At 39.3% G+C, this 20232-nt stretch overlaps 2 protein-coding genes across 3 annotated transcripts; both read right to left on the reverse strand.

Annotated features, from left to right (window-relative positions):
• Window positions 1–531: 531 nt before the first annotated feature.
• Window positions 532–2288, reverse strand: LOC129730206 (phenoloxidase-activating factor 3-like). The gene is made up of 5 exons (XM_055689356.1): window positions 2045–2288; window positions 1803–1960; window positions 1286–1569; window positions 1023–1222; window positions 532–963 (listed from the first exon to the last, which is right to left on the reverse strand). Exons 1-5 carry the CDS (start codon window positions 2100–2102, stop codon window positions 557–559), a joined length of 1107 nt encoding a protein of 368 aa, XP_055545331.1. The 5' UTR covers window positions 2103–2288; the 3' UTR covers window positions 532–556.
• A 60-nt stretch (window positions 2289–2348) lies between these two features.
• Window positions 2349–19711, reverse strand: LOC129730207 (phenoloxidase-activating factor 3-like). 2 transcript variants are annotated; one of them, XM_055689358.1, is made up of 6 exons: window positions 19529–19711; window positions 19315–19472; window positions 11593–11834; window positions 11343–11530; window positions 10861–11285; window positions 2349–2487 (listed from the first exon to the last, which is right to left on the reverse strand). In XM_055689358.1, the coding sequence occupies exons 1-5, from the start codon at window positions 19584–19586 to the stop codon at window positions 10879–10881; spliced, it is 1053 nt and encodes a 350-aa protein (XP_055545333.1). In that variant the 5' UTR covers window positions 19587–19711; the 3' UTR covers window positions 2349–2487; window positions 10861–10878. The 2 variants fall into 2 exon arrangements, with proteins under 2 accessions (XP_055545333.1, XP_055545332.1); XM_055689357.1 differs by lacking the exon at window positions 2349–2487 and having other exon boundaries at window positions 10763–11285.
• Window positions 19712–20232: the final 521 nt, after the last annotated feature.

The following is a 20232-nucleotide window of genomic DNA, read 5'->3' on the forward strand; positions in this document are numbered from 1 at the left end:
TATAAAACATACGTTTTCGTGTAATAAACTAAAATATATTTTCAGTGTAGGATTAGTAACATTCAAATTAGGCGTTCTTTGTGTGAATAGTATCTAGAATAGTTGCTAGAAAAGGTGAAAATAGTGAGAGACAACTTATGGTTCTTGGACCACATTAGCGCGCCATTTCACATCGCAATGGTTGCAATTTGGACAGTTTTGCCAAAAACTCGACGCATATGGTTTAGTACCTACTGTATTCGCCTAATTTAGCTCCGTACTACTTTTGGCTGATTTTCAAAGTCGAATGACGGCTCTGTGGACACGGTGTTGAGTCGCTTGAGGAGATCCAAACCGAAAAGCAGATGGGTTTGAAGGTTTTTTTTCCGTAAAGGCGTTCATCGGAGAGGGAGTACTTTATTCCACAACAAAACTCACATTAGTTTTTGATGTTAATAGTGTTTACTTTTTCATTTCTTACTTTTTTTTCAAGCAATCTTGAATGTGAATAGTTCTGAACTTCTATCAAATAAATATTCTGCGAAGCAAATGTTCAACTTTTGCACACAGTGAGAGTTTATTCCAAGTTTTGCAAAATCCAGTCAATATAATATGAAACTCGGGTGTACACTCCGGGCGCGGTTTTGTCTCCACAGGAGTCTACCCCGAAAGCTACTATTCCGTATTGGACCGCAGCAGAGGTTCGCGAGAAATACTGTAACGGGCCCCCGGAGTCACCCGCACAGTTATCCACCTTGTTGACTCCGCCGGCGCAAAGCTGACTTGAGTCATCTAGTGTAATGGCATCGTTGAGTTTGGCTAATGTGCTAGCACATCGATTGTTTTCTAATATCGGCACGGTGGCATACTGCAGAACGTTGGACGTTCTTCGTTTCTCGGTGAAACCCCAGCCGGTAATGATCATTTCCTTTGGCAACGGATTACGGACCATCGGACCAATTGGTAGACAGATGGTTTTAACACCTGTAATAAGTGGAGAATCAGTCAAATCGTGCGCTCTGCGTGGATGATGTTTTACTTACTGTAACTTAATTTAGCCGGTTCGGCTAGTTTGATTAAAGCTATGTCATTTCTTCTCTTGGAACTACTATACATTGGGTGCCTTATAAATCTGGACACACCAATGTTCTGCGGTGGATCAGCGCAGTCGGACTCCTCTCCATCAAAGTCGTTACAATCTATTTTCTTGGTTATGTCGTTTTCTCCTAGTCGGACAGTTGCTCTGAAAATAGTTGTAACCGCTGTCATACGTTTGCGAAAGTTTCTATGAATCTGTTAAACTTACATCGGCGGTCGATTGCAGTGTGCTGCTGTCAGGACGTAGCTTTCAGTGATAAGCGTTCCGCCGCAACGGATCTGCTCATTGATATCTATGAGCAGGGCCATCCATGGATAGGAAAATACCTTCGCATTTTTTCCGAAGGCTATGCGCTCGCTGCTGTCTTTGCCACACGCCTTCATGTCCAGCAAGTCTAGACCTTTTGGCTGATGGGAAGAGATCGGATATCCCCAGGGAGCTGACAGAGTATTTGTGGGCATATTTCGTGAATCGCAACAAACGCTGTAAATCTGTAACGACACAAGATAATTATATTTTGCCTTCACCCATCGAATTTATTTTTTTAGTATACCCGTTTGTGTCCCCACATTAACAATTTATTAAGCATCGCAATGATCACTATTGTTTTATTTCAAGTCGGCGAAATGCTGACAGTTTCACAGTTGCGTAGTTTTGGTGCTGATCGATCCAAAAATCGTTGAAGAAGGGATACAAACGGGTATTCTATGTATTATTAACTCACGTTTTGGCCTGCATGCTTCTCAAATTTGCAAAACCGGCTCTTAACATATTTTTGCACCGACGGAGGCCAGTTTTGCGATGGTCCAGTATATTTTCGAACGTCAGGACAGTCGCTGAACCTAACGCATTGTTGTGACGAGGAACATGTTGCTAATTGACCTGTTAGTTGTAGAAAAAAAAATTAACTGATAGCCAATCGAAGTGATAAAAAAATTATGGATTTCGAGTGAAATGAAAACTTACCTAAGACTGAGTTAATGTATAAAAATCCAATGAGTAATATTACTTGCGAATGTTTCATTCTGCCTTCCTATAAGTTACTACGCACTAATATATAGCTACAACCACTTCCGAGTTAATCGACAGCTTGGATCAGGTTTTTGATTCTACGCGGCACTGCGTCCTCATGCCATACCTGATTGCGCTGCTAGAGGAGGCTTGCGCACGGAAGCCTGCTTGCGTTCGTTCGCAACTGTGTATCAATTCAGACTAGTGAGATACAACCCCTTCAAAGCTGCTTTTATGAATCAGAAATCGGATGACCAACCACACAGCCAAGTCACAGTGTATAAAACGAAACGATTGTACGAGGGTGTTACCTTTGATAGATGGCAGAATCATACGCAGCCAGGCTGCTGATGCGCTGTCTTGGGGTATGGTTAGGAATATCCCACTATTGGGCGACACTAGACCGGGATCGTTTTCCAAAAAATACAAAATCGAATGTTTGAGTCATGAGATTTAAAATAAAGGTGAAAGATAAAGTTTTTCTTTTACTTTTGATATTTATGATTTAGGATTTCTCTATAATGTTCGCTGCTTGCTTCGGCTTGTCTCCGAATCTTAACAAAAGATGTGGATTTAAATGGTGGAATTTTTCAAGACTAATCGCGAATGAAATACACAAATATATGTAATATACATAATCTAATCAAATATATATAATATACATAATCTAATTATCATATTGAGCAAGTCAAATATATAAAGCACACAGTGAAAAAGCGAATAGAGAAAAAAGTGTGCGATCATTCACTTGGAGAGTCGACGATAGTTTCAAAAGTTAAGATTTTTTTTTACCATCCTTAAAATTTTCATCTCGTTTCTGGCCAACTGCGTTTTCGTTTCTCTAATGCAACCTAACAATTTTCGAGACAAATTCGAATGCGACACAAAAAATGCGGAAAAAAACAAACGCCGACAGATCAAATAGGGGAACTGCTTCATTATTCATCTCAGTCCATATATTTATCTCATACAACATAAAAACACAAATAAAAACAGGAAAAAACGCATATTTTCTTCTTAAACCAATCTGCTTATCCATGGAATGGAACCTTCTTAGTTCACTTTAGATTCCTCATAAAGTATAATACTCTTCGCTTCGACGACGATGTAGTTATTCTTGTGAGGGGAAAATTTGACAGTATAGTATAGTAAATAATGCAGTTAGCTTTGAACTGCACTTTAGAATGGTGTAAACGAGAGGGGCTGACCATTAACCCCTCAAAAACAACCATTATTCCCTTCACTCGGGAGAGAAGGTATAACATAGATAGCCTGAAATTGGGTGAAACCACACTTATGCTTTCCATTGAGACCAAACACCTTGGAGTGGTTTTGGATCAGAAACTCAACTGGAATGCACATATTGAATATGTCATCGGTAAAGCTTCGAGTGCCTTTTGGGCATGTAGCAAAGCTATTGGCAGAACATGGGGTCTAAGGCCAAGTATAATTTATTGGTTGTACCAGGCAATAATAAGACCAAGAATAACGTATGCCTCGCTAGTGTGGTGGCCTAGAACAAAAGAAAGGTCAACGCAGAACAAGCTTGGCAAGTTGCAATGGCTAATTTGTAATGCAATTACAGGAGTAATGAGAAGTGCTCCGTCAAAAACCTTAGATGCAATTCTGCACCTATTACCACTTCATCAGGTAGTACAACTAGAGGCGGAAAAAAGTGCATTGAGACTAACACGCCTTAAGAAAGTACCTGATGGAGATCAGACAGGCCAGCTGGCAATCCTCAAACATTTCCAGCTGAGCAAACATATACCAGGTATCGAAGACTGGATGAATACAGAAGCAAACTTCGAAATACCTTTCAAAATCATAGAGACCGAACGGGAAGTTTGGGAACAAGGTGGCCCGAATATCCGACAAGGCTCTGTCGTCTTTTACACAGATGGCTCAAAAATGAATGATTCAACCGGAGCAGGTATAAATGGTCCTGGGATAAGTATCTCGATACCAATGTGCCGTTGGCCTACAGTGTTCCAGGCCGAAATATTTGCAATTTATGAATGTGCACAAGTCTGTTTGGCTAGGAAATATAGGTATGCTAACATATGCATTTTTGACGTAGAATACGTCTTACGGCAACATATACAGGGACCCATCTTCAAAACAGGGATCCAATTTCAAAACCGAAAACATCGAGAGCGTCACAAAAATTGTCCAATTTCAAACGTTTTAAACCCAGTCAGTTTCCAACCGATTTCTGTCATTTTTGCAGCAATCGATTGGAAAATCATTTAAGCACCCGTCCAAATGCAGAAAATTGTAATCTGATTGTTCAAACTATTGTAATATTGAAAATTGTTGAACAATGTCGAAACGCAAATGTCGATTTTTGATTGGTCGCTTGCTGCCTATCCCTAAACAGGACGACAGAATGGAGTACCTATTTAGCCGGGAATGCACTCTTTGGGCTATATAAGAGACTGTTTCTCATCAAGCAAATCAGTTGACTAGAAGCAGGCAGCAGCATCGGACATCAACACCGATGGCAGTAGGCGAAGGCAGCGTGGATCAGCAGCGAGCAACAGCGGCGGTGGTAGTGGCTAGCTGCAGTCCTACCTCTTCCAGTTCGGCTCCCCTTCGATCTGAATTGGACCCCACCAGCGGTAATCCGATTCAGATGTCGTTAGGCAAATACAACCCGAGAAGCCACCATCATCCAGCGTATGTATGTACAGAGTGTATGCACATAACGTGTGTGAATATTTGAAGCGTGTGTCCCTAATATATACCGCCACCACCACCGCCACCGCCGCCACCATCACCACCACCACCACTACCATGTATATAAGAGACTGTTTCTCCTCAAGCAAAACAGTTTACTAGCAGCAGGCAACAACAGCAAACATCAACACCGATGGCAGTAGGCGAAGTGGATCAGAAGCGGGCAACAGCGGCGGTGGTAGTGGTTAGCCGCAGTCCTACCTCCTTCAGTTCGGCTCCCCTTTGATCTGAGTTGGACCCCACCAGCGGTAATCCGATTCAGATATCGTTGGGCATAAAACAACCCGAAACTGAAAGAGACTCGTACCGCCAGGTGGATTGAGAAACTACCATCATCCAGCGTATGTACATACAGGGTGTATGCACATAACGTGTGTGAATATTTGAAGCGTGTGTCCCTAATATATAAGGTGTGTGGCTAGCGTGCAGAGTTGCCAATAAAATTTTAGATTTAACTGGAAAAAGGCTGAGGAAAAAACTGGATTCCAAATAAATAAAAAAAAAAAAAATGATTGCGAGAGTGCTTTTCTGTCATGGGTACTGAATCCAGTGACAGTTTTTTTTTATATAGCAGCTAAAGAGATAACTCTTCGCAAAAAATTACTCATTTTGATCAGAACTGTTTTGTTTCGGGCTTACATTTTGTTAAAATTATGGACTGAAAAATTTCCTCTAACAGCAGCAAAATTTAAAATTACACAATCAATCTATCTCAAAATTAAGAAAATAGAGCAACGTTTTCTTCCGTTACATCAGTGAAGTTCAAATTTCAATTATTTCTGACTTCGCTATCTTTTGGTGTCTAATTCTCCTAACTATTTTTACACTGCTACGCAACAGAAAATAAATAAAAAATTTGTCATGATCTGGTAAAATCTATTTGTTTGGTTTTATCCCAACCATGTCGTGCAATCTTTAATTTGACCGTGTTTCGTGCGAGAAGATAGAATACTGAAAATGCTGTTAAGAGTTGTCAAAATAATTTATCAATCTACAAAATTTACGTTTTTTAAAATATTTCTAAAAATCAATCGGAGCTTCAGTGAATAAAAAACGGAATAAAACTGGCAAATATCTGAAAAAACTGGAAGATTTTGGGAATAAACTGTTTGACTGGATCACTTGAAAAAAACTGGAGGAATCCAGTTTAAACTGGAACATTGGCAACTCTGCTAGCGTGTGTGGCTTGCTTTAAAGCGTGTGTGTATGTTAATGGTGTGTATGCATGTTTATAGCGCGTGTGGCTTGCTATATAGCGTGCGTGGTTTGCTATATAGCGTGTGAATGTCTAGCGTGTCTGTGCATGTCTATAAAGCGTGTGGCTAGAGTGAGTGGCTTGCTATATAGCGTGCGTGGCTAGCAGTATAGCGGTTGAAATTTTCATATATACACTACCCGTCATAAGTTTGGAATCGCTTTACCGAGTATTGCAACACCCAGTTTGAATATTGCAACACCACGAAAAGTTTAGCATCACTCAAAATGAGCAAATTTCTGTAACTGTAACTGTAATATGCTTGACCAGAGCTGGTGGCACAAGCCGAACACCGCAACTTTGTGGGTAGTAAAGATCACGCGATAAGTTGAAGTCTAAATATGAAAAACTGCATGCACCCTAGCGCCGCATAGCGGGGTAATTCAATATTAAATTGTCTACCATGTAGAAGCCTTTAGCCTTCTGAACAAGTTTGCTGAACACCACAACTTTCTGGCAGGTCGGAATCGTGAGATTAGTTAAGTTCAAAATACGACTTATTGTGTGCCCACTAGCACCACATAGCGGTAAAATTTCACACTGAATTGGCCACCATACAGCCTTTGACCTTCGGAACAAGTTTGCTGAAAACCGCAACTTTCTAGGTTGTCAAAAACACGAGATATCCGCCTATTCCAGGTGATGCTAAACTTTTCGGGAGGCGTTGCAATATTAAAACCGGGTGTTGCAATACTCAGTAAAGCGATTCCAAACTTATGACGGGTAGTGTAATTGCTAACAAATCACCTCATGTAGAATTTAATTATCACTGTGAATCATTCAAAACTAAATAAAAAATTTGCCATGTTGAAAAAATATTCACTTGTCAATAAATGGCATTGACAAACACAATTAACCTCAAAGTTTATCTGAAGAATTAACCCCAATTCAGTGTATTCCCAAACCTATTCCAAGAAATACATTGGCATAAGACAGGCTGTCGTATTCTACGTTACCTCTGCGGTCGTGTCTTATAAACAACCTCTTCAACTTTTTCTGATAGCCAAGCAGCACTTAAAGCACTAAAAGCCTTCACATGTACCTCTAAGCTAGTATGGGAGTGCATCCTTTCACTGAAACAAGTGGCAGAAAGGAACCAAGTATGGTTATACTGGGTTCCTGGTCACTGCGGAGTGGAAGGCAATGAAAAAGCCGATACGTTAGCTAGACAGGGGTCATGTACCGATTTCGTTGGCCCAGAACCGTTCTGTGGGATGTCATCAAGCGCCTTGAAAGCAGAATTGAAAACCTGGGAACATAGGACTATACAAGAGAACTGGATATGCTCAGTAGGGCTACGCCAGTCTAAACGCTTTATAAAACCAAGCTTTAAAAATAGCCAGCAATTGCTTAGTTTAAATAAAAAGGGACTAAGAACAATTACCGGAATGTTTACAGGACACTGTCCAAGTAAGCATCACCTGAAACAAATTGGTCAGTCAAATGACGAAATTTGTCGTCTCTGCGGGTTCGAATGTGAAACCGCAGAACATTTGCTCTACCACTGCAGTGCACTAATACAGCGCAGAATAAGAGCCTTTGGAAAAGGAACTTTGGAGCCTTTTGAGGTCTGGTCTGCGAATCCTAATGAGGTAATACATTTCATACGAAATTCAGTGCCTAATTGGGAGAAAGGGTGCGATATGACAACGACGATCACTTCCATCAATAGTGATATGTCTGCCACGAGTACCTAGACTGAAGAAGAGGTATACCATAAAAGATCAAAACAATGGTCGCAGTGGTCCAAATCTTACAAAAAAAAAATAATCCTCAAAAACTCACTTAAGGGGTTATATACCTTTTTAGTTTTCAAAAAACCGGAAAATTTTTTTATTACATTATCTTCATATACAACATCTGGAGAACATTTACACAAATTTTCATAAAGATCTGAGCAATAGGAAGAAAGTTAGAGCGATTTGTAACGCGCCGCGCCACGGCCGCATAAGCTAAACTTGAAACTTTACACGCGATTATTTCGGACTAGTTTTTTTCCGGAAAATGGCTTTGCCGTGATCCTGATTGCGGGAGAACTACTGAACCGATTTCCTTCATCTTTTTTTTTTAAATTTTCGTTATAAAATTCGCCGGTCCTTGAACGATCGCTTTTTGAAACATACAGTTACATTTTGCCGCAAAAAAATTTTTTAATGCAATTTTTTGCGCTCAAAACGTGCATTTTTTGGAAAAAACGTTTCCGTTTACACTGAAAACAAAATACTCATAAAAGCGATCGTTCAAGGACCTGGCACACTTCTAAACTAATGAAATAATATGAATTTTTTGATTTCGGTTGATCCGCTGAATCTCTATCAGGATCACCGCAAGCCTCTGCAAAAAAATAGCGTTTCGGGAAAACGGCCATTGCTCCAATAATAATTGGTATATCTCAAAATCAAACGTATTTTCTTGTTGTTGATAAAGTGTACTTTCAGAAAAATATCACTTCGCTGCAATGAAAATGGTGCTATGCAAAGCAAGCAAAGCCTTGGGTGCTACATTCCGATTCGGAACTTGACCTTCTGTTTACTATACACAGACTTCGCAGCCAACCGTTAAGTGTACAGGACAATTGCGGGGCTAGCGCTACGATCCTACTGAGACTAACAGTATCTCCCGAGTCAGGACTCGAACCTACGACGTCTGGCTTGTTAGGCCACCATCGTACCTCGAGACCATCTGGGGAGAAGAATAGAATGGTGCTATGCACCTAAAAATAAATTCAAACTTCCCTCATTTTTCTCGACCAAAAAGGTATATAACCCCTTAAAAGCATCTGCACTCGAAAACTCATTTAATTCAATCACCTACCTCAGAAAACAAAATCCGCGCATCGTTCTATACGGCTACAATGGGACTCGTTCAGCAGCCAACCAAAGTTTTTTTCATCACCAGCGGACCACTTTTTATTTTAATCACTTTAAAAAAACACTCACTACACTAAGAATACTTTTATCTTTGAAATGTACACCTCAATTTTCCCAAAACAAGTTTTAATTAGCAGAAATATATGAGATGAATTTCTACAATTCCTAAATTTCAACTGTATGTATTTTCATCTGTTTTCACTGCGTTGAAGAAAATCAAAAGTTGCCAAATCAGTTTCTGTTAATACGAAAAAATCATACTTAATTATTCCGACATAATTGACATAAATCGACAGCACTGTAGTGGTTAACTAGGTTACCAATTTTGCACGTAAACAACTGCAGCGGATATCTAGGTAACCTACTACGACGGGCTGCGGCTACGTTCATTCATAATAATGTGTTTCATTCATGATTAACAGTGTGATGAATATGGGGGCGTCTTGAGACGAATAATTGAGCAGTGATTCAAGTTTTGAGATGGATATGGAAGCGTTGTGAAAAATGGTTTATTTTACAAAGTTCAGGATAAATCTAACTAATTTCACTGAATATACAATGCTGCAGGATTTCATAAGAGCACGTGAGCATATCTAGTTTATTTGTTCAATGATTTCGTGAAAATTTGGTGTTCAATCCGTGTATTCTTCGTGAATATCGGCTCAATGAGATGAATAATGGAGCAGTTCCCCTATTTCACAATAAATACAAGAGTTTTAACCAAACCAACGAATGGCGACTAAAATTTTTGAATTCTTTTCAGGCCCTCTTAAACCACGACGAACATGCTGAGAGATATGAGATATGTATATTTGAGCTCTCTCTTTTCTCTTTTGGTTATGTTTATGAATGCTTAGCTCTGTTCAAAATGGCGCCGAAACAAGAAGCATTGCGCAAGCAATGTTCCGGTTTCGACGGTGTATAAATTTCTTTAAACCTCAACCATTATTCGCTGAAAAGGCAGTGAAAGATCGGTCAAAGTATTGGACAAAAAAAGACTACATTCTTCTCGCTAAATCATGGTTGAAGTCCAGTGGTTTGGCTATCAATAAATCAGAAAACATGTCAATATATTTCTCTTTGATCCATAATGTGTCATCATTGGCATACTTTTGTTATTGTTTGAGAATATAGGGAAGCTACCAACTTTGTCCAACGCCATTTATCTTCTAAGTAATTATCTTAACAATAAAATTATTGCTTTAGCTTTGACTTTTTAACATCATCAACAAATACTAATACATTGAGTCATTTTTCAAACACGCATCTGCCCTTGTCCAAGCACGATGGTTCCAATCAAGCACAACTTGTTTGACCGGTAACCAAGAACTGAAAGAATCTGGCTCGAGAGAAACATCTGATGTCATTGCAAATGTGGGAGGACTAACGCGTCGAACTACGTTGTCCATGAAAGAAAAATTCCAACCTAACGGATCTTTTCATGATTGCACAATTTTCCTGTGTTTAGAAAAAATCCTCTCTGCGTCTTTCATTCACATTTGTTGCTTCTCTTCGATATGATTTTCATAATCTGTACTGTAATACATTGCACCATTAGATGTCACAACGTTGTTTCATCATCCGATGTAAGAGTAATTACAGGAAAGCCACAGCTAAGCGACCACAAATAATGATGCGTGTTAGTCGTAATTAATATTGTTATAAAAACCGGTTCTAGTTCTCAGCGGGTTGCTGTAACTACAATACACCTGTTTTAAATTATTCATAGGTAGATTAGTCAATTTCAAGGTGTTTGATTAGTCACTCTTTTGATTTTTTCGAAGATTCTTCCTTAAATAAATGCACTAATTTGAGCTACAGATGTTACGTGTATTTTATATTAATAAATAACATATCGAATACTAAAAAATGGCGTACAATTTTTCGACGAAATATATGTAAAATACCTTTTTGTTCGTCTGGTTTTATTTTAAATTTAGCAATATCCACTCTGTATAAAACGACACGTTCGTGTATACACCGGGCGCGTTTTGTACCCCACAGGAGTTTATCCCGAAGGACACGATACCGTACTGCACTGCCACCGATTGCCAGGACAAAGACTGCAACGGGCCTCCAGAATCGCCGGAGCAGTTGTCTATTTTATTACGGCCGCCCGCGCAGAACTGACTCTCGTCGCTGAGCTTGATTGCATCGTTCATTCGGGATATTATTCTGGCACAGCGTTCCGTCGGAAACAGCGAGAGCGATGCAAACTGCAGCACATCTGATGTGGACCCATTCTCAGTGTTGCCCCAGCCAGAAACAATCATGCTCTTTGGTAACGGATGCCGGTGCAAAGGGTCGATGGGTAAGCAAATCGTTTTAACACCTGGGAAAAAAACTTAGATGATGATTACGAAAATTAGATTACTTTTAGAAAATCCACTTGAACTCAAGATCGCTGGTTTGGCTAGTTTTATTATTGCAATATCATTCTTCTTTTTGGATGCACTGTAGAGAGGATGCTTGATGAATTTGCTAATCTGAATATCTTGCGGTGGATCAGCACAATCTTCCAAATCATTGCAATCGATTGGTTTGGAGATGTTATTCTCTCCCAACCGTACTAAGGCTCTGTAATAAAAAGTGTAAATTGAAAAAAAAAAGACAAAAAATGCGAGCTCTGTCTTCCTTACACATCTCTATCACAGTGAGCTGCAGTGAGAACATAGCTTTCGGCTATAAGCGTTCCTCCGCATTTTACATCCCGTTCGTCGTTTAGAAGCAATGCCATCCAAGGGTATTGGAATACTTTAGCGGTTCTTCCGAAGGAGATTTTATCTTCGGTAGTTCTTCCGCATGTAGCCATGTTTAGCATCGCCAGTGCTTTGGACCGATCAAACAATGGCGGATTAGTGCTGCAACAGACACTATAAATCTGAAAACGAACGGCGGGAGGTTACATGTTCAAATATGTATAAAAATGTCGGAAATTTTGAAAAAGGTCAAAAATAGCAGAAATGTGAAAATGTTAGAATTGTTAGAATTCACTAATGAAAACACATCGCCTTTGTATTATCGATGTGAACGGTTGTTGGGAAAAAGCATTTGTTTTGACTATTTCTCGGTGGTTTAGTAGCCAAAGTAGAAAGTTACGAAAATGACGAAATACCAAATTTGTTAGAGTGTTTGGTGAACAGTTGATATTTTAACACTTGATATGTGAAGCTGTTTGACGTTTTTAAAATCAGCTTGAGAAATAGATACGTGTTTTTTGTGTGGTTTAAATTTGCAAATTATCATGAACCTGTATCCTTTTTTGTTGTAGTCATGATTAGTCGTAAGAGACAACGTGGTTCAAGTTAACTCGGCCGGAAGCGACTAAGGATAGTTACTTTTTCGTTAACATTTTATGATCTTCACGAAATTGCTCTAAAGGATTGTGTTATTTTCGGGCCCAATTTTCAAATTCCGTCTCTCGACGGGCTTCAGTTTCCTAGGAATTAGGATTCGCAAAATAAAAATTTGAGTGAGATTGGGAGAGCCCCTAACACACACACATACCCACACACAAATACACACACACACATACAGAAAATGCTCAGCTCGTCGAACTGAGTCGAGTGATATACGACATTCGGCCCTTTTGAGCACTTTTTTACCTTTAGTTTTTGCAGTGATTGCTATACTTTTCTAGGAGAAAGGCAAACATATAGGTATATCCCAATAACAAAATCCTAACTGAATAGTTCAATCTTGATTTACTTGATATAGAAAAATATTTACAATCCAAAGTTTGGTTATTTTTACAGAAAAGTACGACCTTACAAACGTCATCAATAGTTCTAGTTTGTGTCTGCCTTTTTGTTAGATACAAACATTTGAAAAGGGCTTATTTAAAACAAAAAGGCCCGAACCTTTCTTGTGGATGAGCATGAGATAGTGTTCTCAAGTATTCAAAAAAACTGCGCTTTGATAAAATCTAAACATATAAAATTGCAGTTCTATTTGTCTGCCTGATCCATACAGACATGGAAACTACTGAACCGATCGGAGTGAAAATTTGTATGTTTTTGGGGCCGGGAAAGGTGTTCAGGATAGTTCGAGACCCCTCCCTCTTGTACTAAATTTGGACAAAAAACCTCCATATGCCAAATTCGATTCAACCAAATTTGGTCTGTTGAAGGTTTTAGCGGCAAAACATATTTTCATGGAAGTTCGACATCCATTCCTTTTCAGGAACAGTTTAAAAAGAAACACGGATTTCTGCAAAACTCAAGAAATAATCAAGCAAATAGAACCAAATTTGAGAGCTTTTTGTGAGCAATAAATATTTATATGATGGTTCAACATCCTTTCCTTTCATGGAAGGGAGGGCTTCCATAGAAACCAAGCACAAATTCCTGCATAGCTCTAGTGACGGGAAATATCGCCCAAAACAGACATCGATAACAATCGATAATTCCGGGGCTTTTATCGGTATTATCGATAAGTATCGATAATTTGACAGCTAACGTTTGCGGTAAAATTTTTTTTTTCAGATGGTGAGAAAAAAAGTATTTCAGATGGTGATGAAAAAAAACTATGACAGATACAGTGAGGGGCAAAATAAAGTGCCCACTTGATTATTTTTTCTTTTCGTTCATTTTTCTGGTTAAAATTAAACGAAGCCACATCGTAATCATTTTTAAAATCTTATTTATTATGTTCTTTTCAAGTTTAGTTAATATTGCTCTGGTAACAAAAAAAGTTTTTCTAATAGAAAAAAAAAACGGTTTGGAATACTTAAATAAACAGGGACAAAATAAAGTGCCCAGATAAATATTGTTTCAGATAAGCCAAACTGAAGGCAAACAACAACAATTTAATAGTGTGTCTGGCCTCCTTTAGCCTTCAACACCTCCTGTGAGCGCTTCGGCATACTTTTTACAAAGTTTTTCAAGTGTTGTGGGTCGAGTTCTTCCCACGCGCGTTCCAGGGCTTCAAAATAGTTTTTTTATTAGTTACACCAGTTTTTTCGATCCGAGCATCAAGGATGGCCCACAGATTTTCGATGGGTTTCAGATCAGGACTTTGTGGGGGCCATTCAAGGGGTTTGATGCGACGGGAACGAAAAAATGACTTCGTCAGTTTGGCCGTGTGCTTCGGATCGTTATCCTGCTGGAAAACGAAACGCTCCTCGAGGCCCGTCTTGATGAGATTTTCCCGCAGGATATTGCAATACGACTCAGCTGGCATGATTCCGTCTATTTTCACCAAACTGCCCACCCCACCCCAAGAAAAGCACCCCCACACCATCACGTTGCCTCCTCCGTGCTTGACAGTTCCTTGAATATGGCGGTCTTGGAACTCCTCAGCCGACTTGCGCCACACACGATCCCGCTTCTTCCGATTGAACAGCTCGAATTTGGATTCATCGGTCCACAACACAGTTTTCCAGTATTGCAGCGGCTTATTGGCGTGCTCCTTGGCGAACTTGAGACGCTTAGCCTTATTCGCCTTGCTGATGAAAGGCCTTCTCACTGCCATCTTGCTTCGGAACCCCTGCGCTTGGATGCGGTGACGCACAGTACGACGCGAAACCGATAGTTGGAGCTTTTCCTGTATCTGCCGAATCGTAACTTTTGAGTTTTTCTTTACCTCACGAATGATTTTCTTGTCCGTTCTGGCATCTGTCTTGCGTTTTCGTCCCCTTCCTGGGCGATCCACCACCGATCCGAACGTTTTCATCTTCTTCAAGATTTTTCCGAGCGCTGCCTTGCTGATTTTGTAGTGCTTGGCCACTTCCCGGTGCGATTGGCCGTTATTGACATCGCCAACAACCAGTTTCCGGATGCACAACGGGATCGTACGGGAAATTACTACGTTCTCCATATTTTACAACTTTTTCGAAGGCATACACGATTACAAATGCTTTAGAGCCAAGCCAGTTGTTTGTGAAACGTCAAAATACTCAAAACAAACAAAATCAAGGGGTCTCACGATGGAAACTCATCGAAATTTTATCGATTTTTAGAGTGGGCACTTTATTTTGTCACTGTTTTTTTTTTGGGAATAAAAACTGTTTTTGTTCTATAAGAAAAACTTTTTTTTATCAGAAATTGAAATTAAAAATATTAAAAAAGAACATTATGAGAGAGATTTTAGGAATGATTACGATGTGTTTTCGTTCAATTTGAACCAGAAAAATGAAAGTAATGAAAAAAAAAAATAAAGTGGGCACTCTATTTTGCCCCTCACTGTAATTGAGTTGGATAAATTTCCCATGGAAGCTTATCATGTTAGCTTCCTCGCGAAAAATATTACGTCCTTGCGTGCAGCCTTTCGGCAGCTAACCGGAACATTCGCCATGGCGGACGAAAACATGCGTGTAGCCATGTTTTTAAGCTCTTTCTTCGTTTTTTTTTATTAATTCTTCCTCCGTTTTCGCGACAAAATTGTTGGAGTAGATCTTGCGCTTCAAGTTTGCCCAGAAATTCTCGATGGGAAGCAGGTGGGGGACATTGGGCGGATTCGCCGACTTCGGTACCACATCGATATTCAGCCGCGCCATCTCCTCCAACGATCGCTTCGAGTAGTTGGCCGACGTCAAATCTAACCAGAACACCGTGTCTTCGCGCTTTTGGTATTTCTTGATGAACGACGCAACTTCTGTCAGGCACTTCGTACTATAGATTTCCCCGTTCACGGCCAGCCCGGAGCGAAAGAAGAGCAACTTTGACATCCCTTTCTCGCTGATTGTCAGCCACAGCCGCACCTTCTTGGGGAACTTGGTCTGTGAAATAAACTTTACCTCGGTGCTCACTTCCTTCGTGGGGGAGGTAAAATACAAAGAGACCTGCTAGTCATTGCCATCCAGGGTAAGATAGGTCTAGTCGTCCAATACTACTGCCACGTCGCGATTCGCCGGGAAAATCGACTTGACCATCTTATTCAACCGCTGTCGCTGCGTCATTGCCTGCAGCTTCGAGACCAGTGGACGGGACTGCCGCTTTCTGCATGTATGTGCATGTTCTCCTGATACTTTTTCACTGTTTTAGAGCATGCACCAACCTCCCGGCCAAGTGCACGCAGCGATTTAGCCACTTTTCCCTCGGTCTTCCTCTTCAGCATCCTTTGAAGCTTCTTGTCGCTCAGGGTCGTTGGCCGTTCGGAACCGGGCTTTCTTTCATGTACACTTTGACACACACTCTTGAAATCCGAAACATTTTAGGTGTAGGTTGGTCACACCAAGTACCCAAGTAATACTAATATAATACTGTTTTCCATTGAAATGAAACCGGTTATCAAAATTGATTCATTTTTCGTAAAGTTCTGGCCATTTAAAATTCGAGAGAATTTATTTTATCTCAATTATTTTGTCTACCCCCTGTATAAATCAGGATACTTTTTTGGCGCAACAATTTCGTTGATTTGGATTTTTTTGGAACTAAAAATTGTTTGTTGGGTAACAGATACTTTAAACTTAAACAGTTCCAAGTTGAACTAAACAATTACCAAAGAATTACCAATAGACTGCCGCTATGCATGTCTATCATATTATGAGAGTTGGCAAGCCAAAAAAAATGCATTATATTACAATTTCGTATCATTGCTTTTTATGAGATGGTGCAAAAAGTTTGGATATTTTTTTAAAGTTCTCCAGTACTAAGCTGTCGAATTCATCTGTTCTTAGGAAACTAAAAACTATAAATACCTTTTTAGTTACCATTATTTCTCAGAAACTCAGTGACACCCGGGGCGAACCTTTACACCACCCCCAACAATGCTAAATCTTGTCGAATAGCAGCAACCAACAAATACCTAGCGGCAAAAGTAACTCCTGGGGTAGGGTAGTACTTTCGAAGAAGCGACCGAGTACTTTCGAAGAAACGACTGCACGTCGGCCGACGCGATTCTTTAGAGGGTATACATTGTGTTTTCGTTAATCGCGATATATATCGACCGGACGAAATCTTCGGTTAAACAGTCACAGTGAGACATGAACAAGTATCTGGGTATAGCCCTCGAAATCACTATGTTCTAAAAACGTTCATATAAGTAAAATGCTCCCGAGCCGGAAACGCAGTTTACATCGAAGCACTATGCACGACCGCTCTATTCCCTCCTACCGACGCAGAAACTCGGGGACACGACTTTTCACGCCGATTCTATCTTAGTTGTCGATGCGAATGTTGCCTATTAAATAAAAAAAATTGGCAAAGTTTCATGCATGCAAAGCCTTAATAATTTAAAAATGCAAATTTCCATATTGAACAATATATGGTCTTAAGTTTGTTAACAAAATGCCGACCTTGTCATGTTTGGAACATTGTATACAAAACATAAACAGCCCAAAAGCTAGAAAAATCGGAAAAGTGAAGCATAAGATTTCATGTATTCAGGGGCGGATTAACGCGTAGGCGAAACAGGCGGTCGCCTGCTCGTCAATCATCGAGGGGCGGCAAACAGACGGCTAATGCGTGTGCTTAATTTTTAAGCGACTAGGAATTTTTTTCTCTCGCTAGCAGGATTTCCATTCACGTGCCACGTGACCAGGCATGCGCCATACAATTTGCAGGATGCGCAAGATGATGTCTTGTCGCTTTTCGAACTACATACTTGATAGGGCTCGTGAGACTTTATCGTGAACCAAAGTAATATTTTACTAAAAGTAATATTTTGTGCTGTTGGGGAAAGTCGTTTGTTGTCAGAGCTTCGAGCATAGTGATACAGAACTTTTCAATGCAAATATCGCGCATTCACACAAATAACTACATCCACATTTTGATGTACTAACGTTGTATTTACTAACACTCCACATGCCACAGTCTTCTTGCAAAATTTCAGCTTAGTCGGACTTCGAAAAGTGGTGCCTCAAAGCGGCCAAAGTTTCACTTTTTCGGCCGATAAAAAATGCACAGGTAGTTCGTAAAATGTTCGATATTGAAAAAAAAATGGTCTTAGAAATGCATGAAACGTCGAGATCTGGTATAATCTCTTAAACTTATCATCTTAAACTTTTTTATGTAAAAATCAATTTTTGTAAAAATCAATCCGTTCCATGCAGCAACTATTCTCTCAATTTTGTTGTTAACGATGGTGCCAAGTCATGTTTTGATGCAGTAGACTTTTTCAGTGTCGTGCAAGAAATTTATAACTTCTCTTCTGCATCAACTCATCGTTGGAGTGTTCTTGAAAAACACATTACTTCTCATATGGTAAAGCCTCTGAGTGGAACGCGTTGGGAAAGTCGATTTGATGCAGTCACTCCCTTGAAGTTTAATATAGGAGAAATTTATTCTGCTCTATAAGAAGCAAGCGAGGATCTAAAGCAAGATGCGTTTGCAAGAAATACTGGAAAAAGCCTAGCAAAAAAATAAAAATAAAAAAAATCAGATGCTTATGCAGTTTAGTAGCTTGGCATTCAATTTTGTTCAAAATCAATTTAGTGAGCAAGTACCTTAAAAAAATAAACAGTAGTCTAGAAATCGCTATAGACTTGATAGGCAGCGTTCAAAACTTTTTGAAAAATATGAGAAATGAAGAAGGTTTGAATAGCGTCATTTCTGAAGCTAAAGAACTTGCCGACATTTCAGAAGTAAATCCGGAATTTCAAACAGAAACACGAATTCGGCCGAGATTGATAAAGAAACAGTTTGCATACGAACAGTCAGATGAACCAATTACAGCTTGAGCTTGAGCTTGATTGATCACCACCGGTTGCCACTTCGTTACTGACCAGGATCGACCGGAATTGCACATGGATTTAAAAATGGTCTTTGGACCACTCTGGTTCGCAACGGCTCATATATGCTCGCTAAAGTTTGTAATAAGCTTGAGTAGTGTTAAAAGTTTCAATAGAATATATTGTAACTGGAGTGGTTATCCATGCTTTTTTACATTTTTCATTGAAAGAATAGTATGATCAAAACTAAAGCTATGGCCAAAAACGGTGCTTCCAACCAATACGGCAATAAAATGTTATGAAGGTTTATCCGGTCGGATATTCTGATCTATAAACTCAAACAAAATAATCTTCCGCTAATTTTTTTTTAATTCAACAGGAATGATCTTTAACGACAACGTCGAAAATTAACATGCATCGATCAGAATCAGAATTCAACTGATAATATATTTTGTGCTATGATTGCAAATATACCAATAATACAGGGCAATTTTGTTGGGATGATTGTATAGTTTACCTGTCAAATCGGATATACGTTGACAAACATATGATAAATAATGGAAAATGAAATATTTTCATTTGCAATTTCATTACTAAAATACAACCCGAACAGTAATGGATACACTATAGTCTTATTTTTTAACTTCGATATAGTTAATCAGAATCTGTGTTTATGTGTTTATTACCCACATCCGGGTAAGTCTGTAACGGAAACTGTATCCATTATGTTCAGGTGTTAATGCACGCTTACGTTCACATTTCCACGTTTCTCAGTTTTGCAGTGATTATTCTTGAGTTTGGCTCGTACATCAGCATGCAAACTTGACAACGGCACTCCAACTAGGTGTTTAAACTCGGGACAGTCCCCAAACTCTGTACACTGTTTTTGGCCCACGCATCGTCTGTTTCCTGGAAAAATGAACAGTTATCGGAGCATTCAGAATAAGGAAAAACCTTTTACGTACCGAATGTTGAGTTTACAAACAGAAGTGCCACTAGCATCAGCTTCTTTAGTAACAACATGTCTCACAGGCAGTGTTTGGTTAAACCAAACAATACAATGTTTCTATACCTAGTTGGTGAATGTTTTTCGTCGCGTGTGAAACTCGCGCAGAAAGCAATATGTCCGTTCGATTACCGCGCGACATGAACACTGACTGAGAGTTTATAGATTTGCATTAGTCGTTGATAGGTTGAATGGTGTTCATGTATTGAAAATAAAAATCAAAACAACGGTATGATAATCACTAAATCATGGCACTACCATTACAAGCAGGAGGGTATTAGCACTCCTAGTCTTCGATTTAGAATTTTTTCTTCACATTGAAGAAAAAACTAGTTTTTTAAAGAGTCAAAGTTTTTCTATAACTTTTTTTGATTTTTTTTGTACTAGGATATTACAGAATTTGCAAAATTTTTAAAAGCATTTTTTCAAAATTTCAACAAAATTTAAAAAATGAGTTTGAACTATTTGAATCAAATGAGAGCTTTTAACATAGTTTTTCTCTGTGGTATGCATGCATGAAAAAAGTTTTATACGAAAAAAGTTTTATACGGAAAAATATTTCATCAAAACTATAGCCAAAATAAGTACCGATGTCACCAAAATCATCAAATTTTTTTGTAGGCAGATAGGTGTTAACAACTCTGTTGACGAGGTTGCGTGAGA

The sequence above is a fragment of the Wyeomyia smithii genome, chromosome 3 (assembly GCF_029784165.1).
Source record: "Wyeomyia smithii strain HCP4-BCI-WySm-NY-G18 chromosome 3, ASM2978416v1, whole genome shotgun sequence".
NCBI lineage: Eukaryota > Metazoa > Arthropoda > Insecta > Diptera > Culicidae > Wyeomyia > Wyeomyia smithii.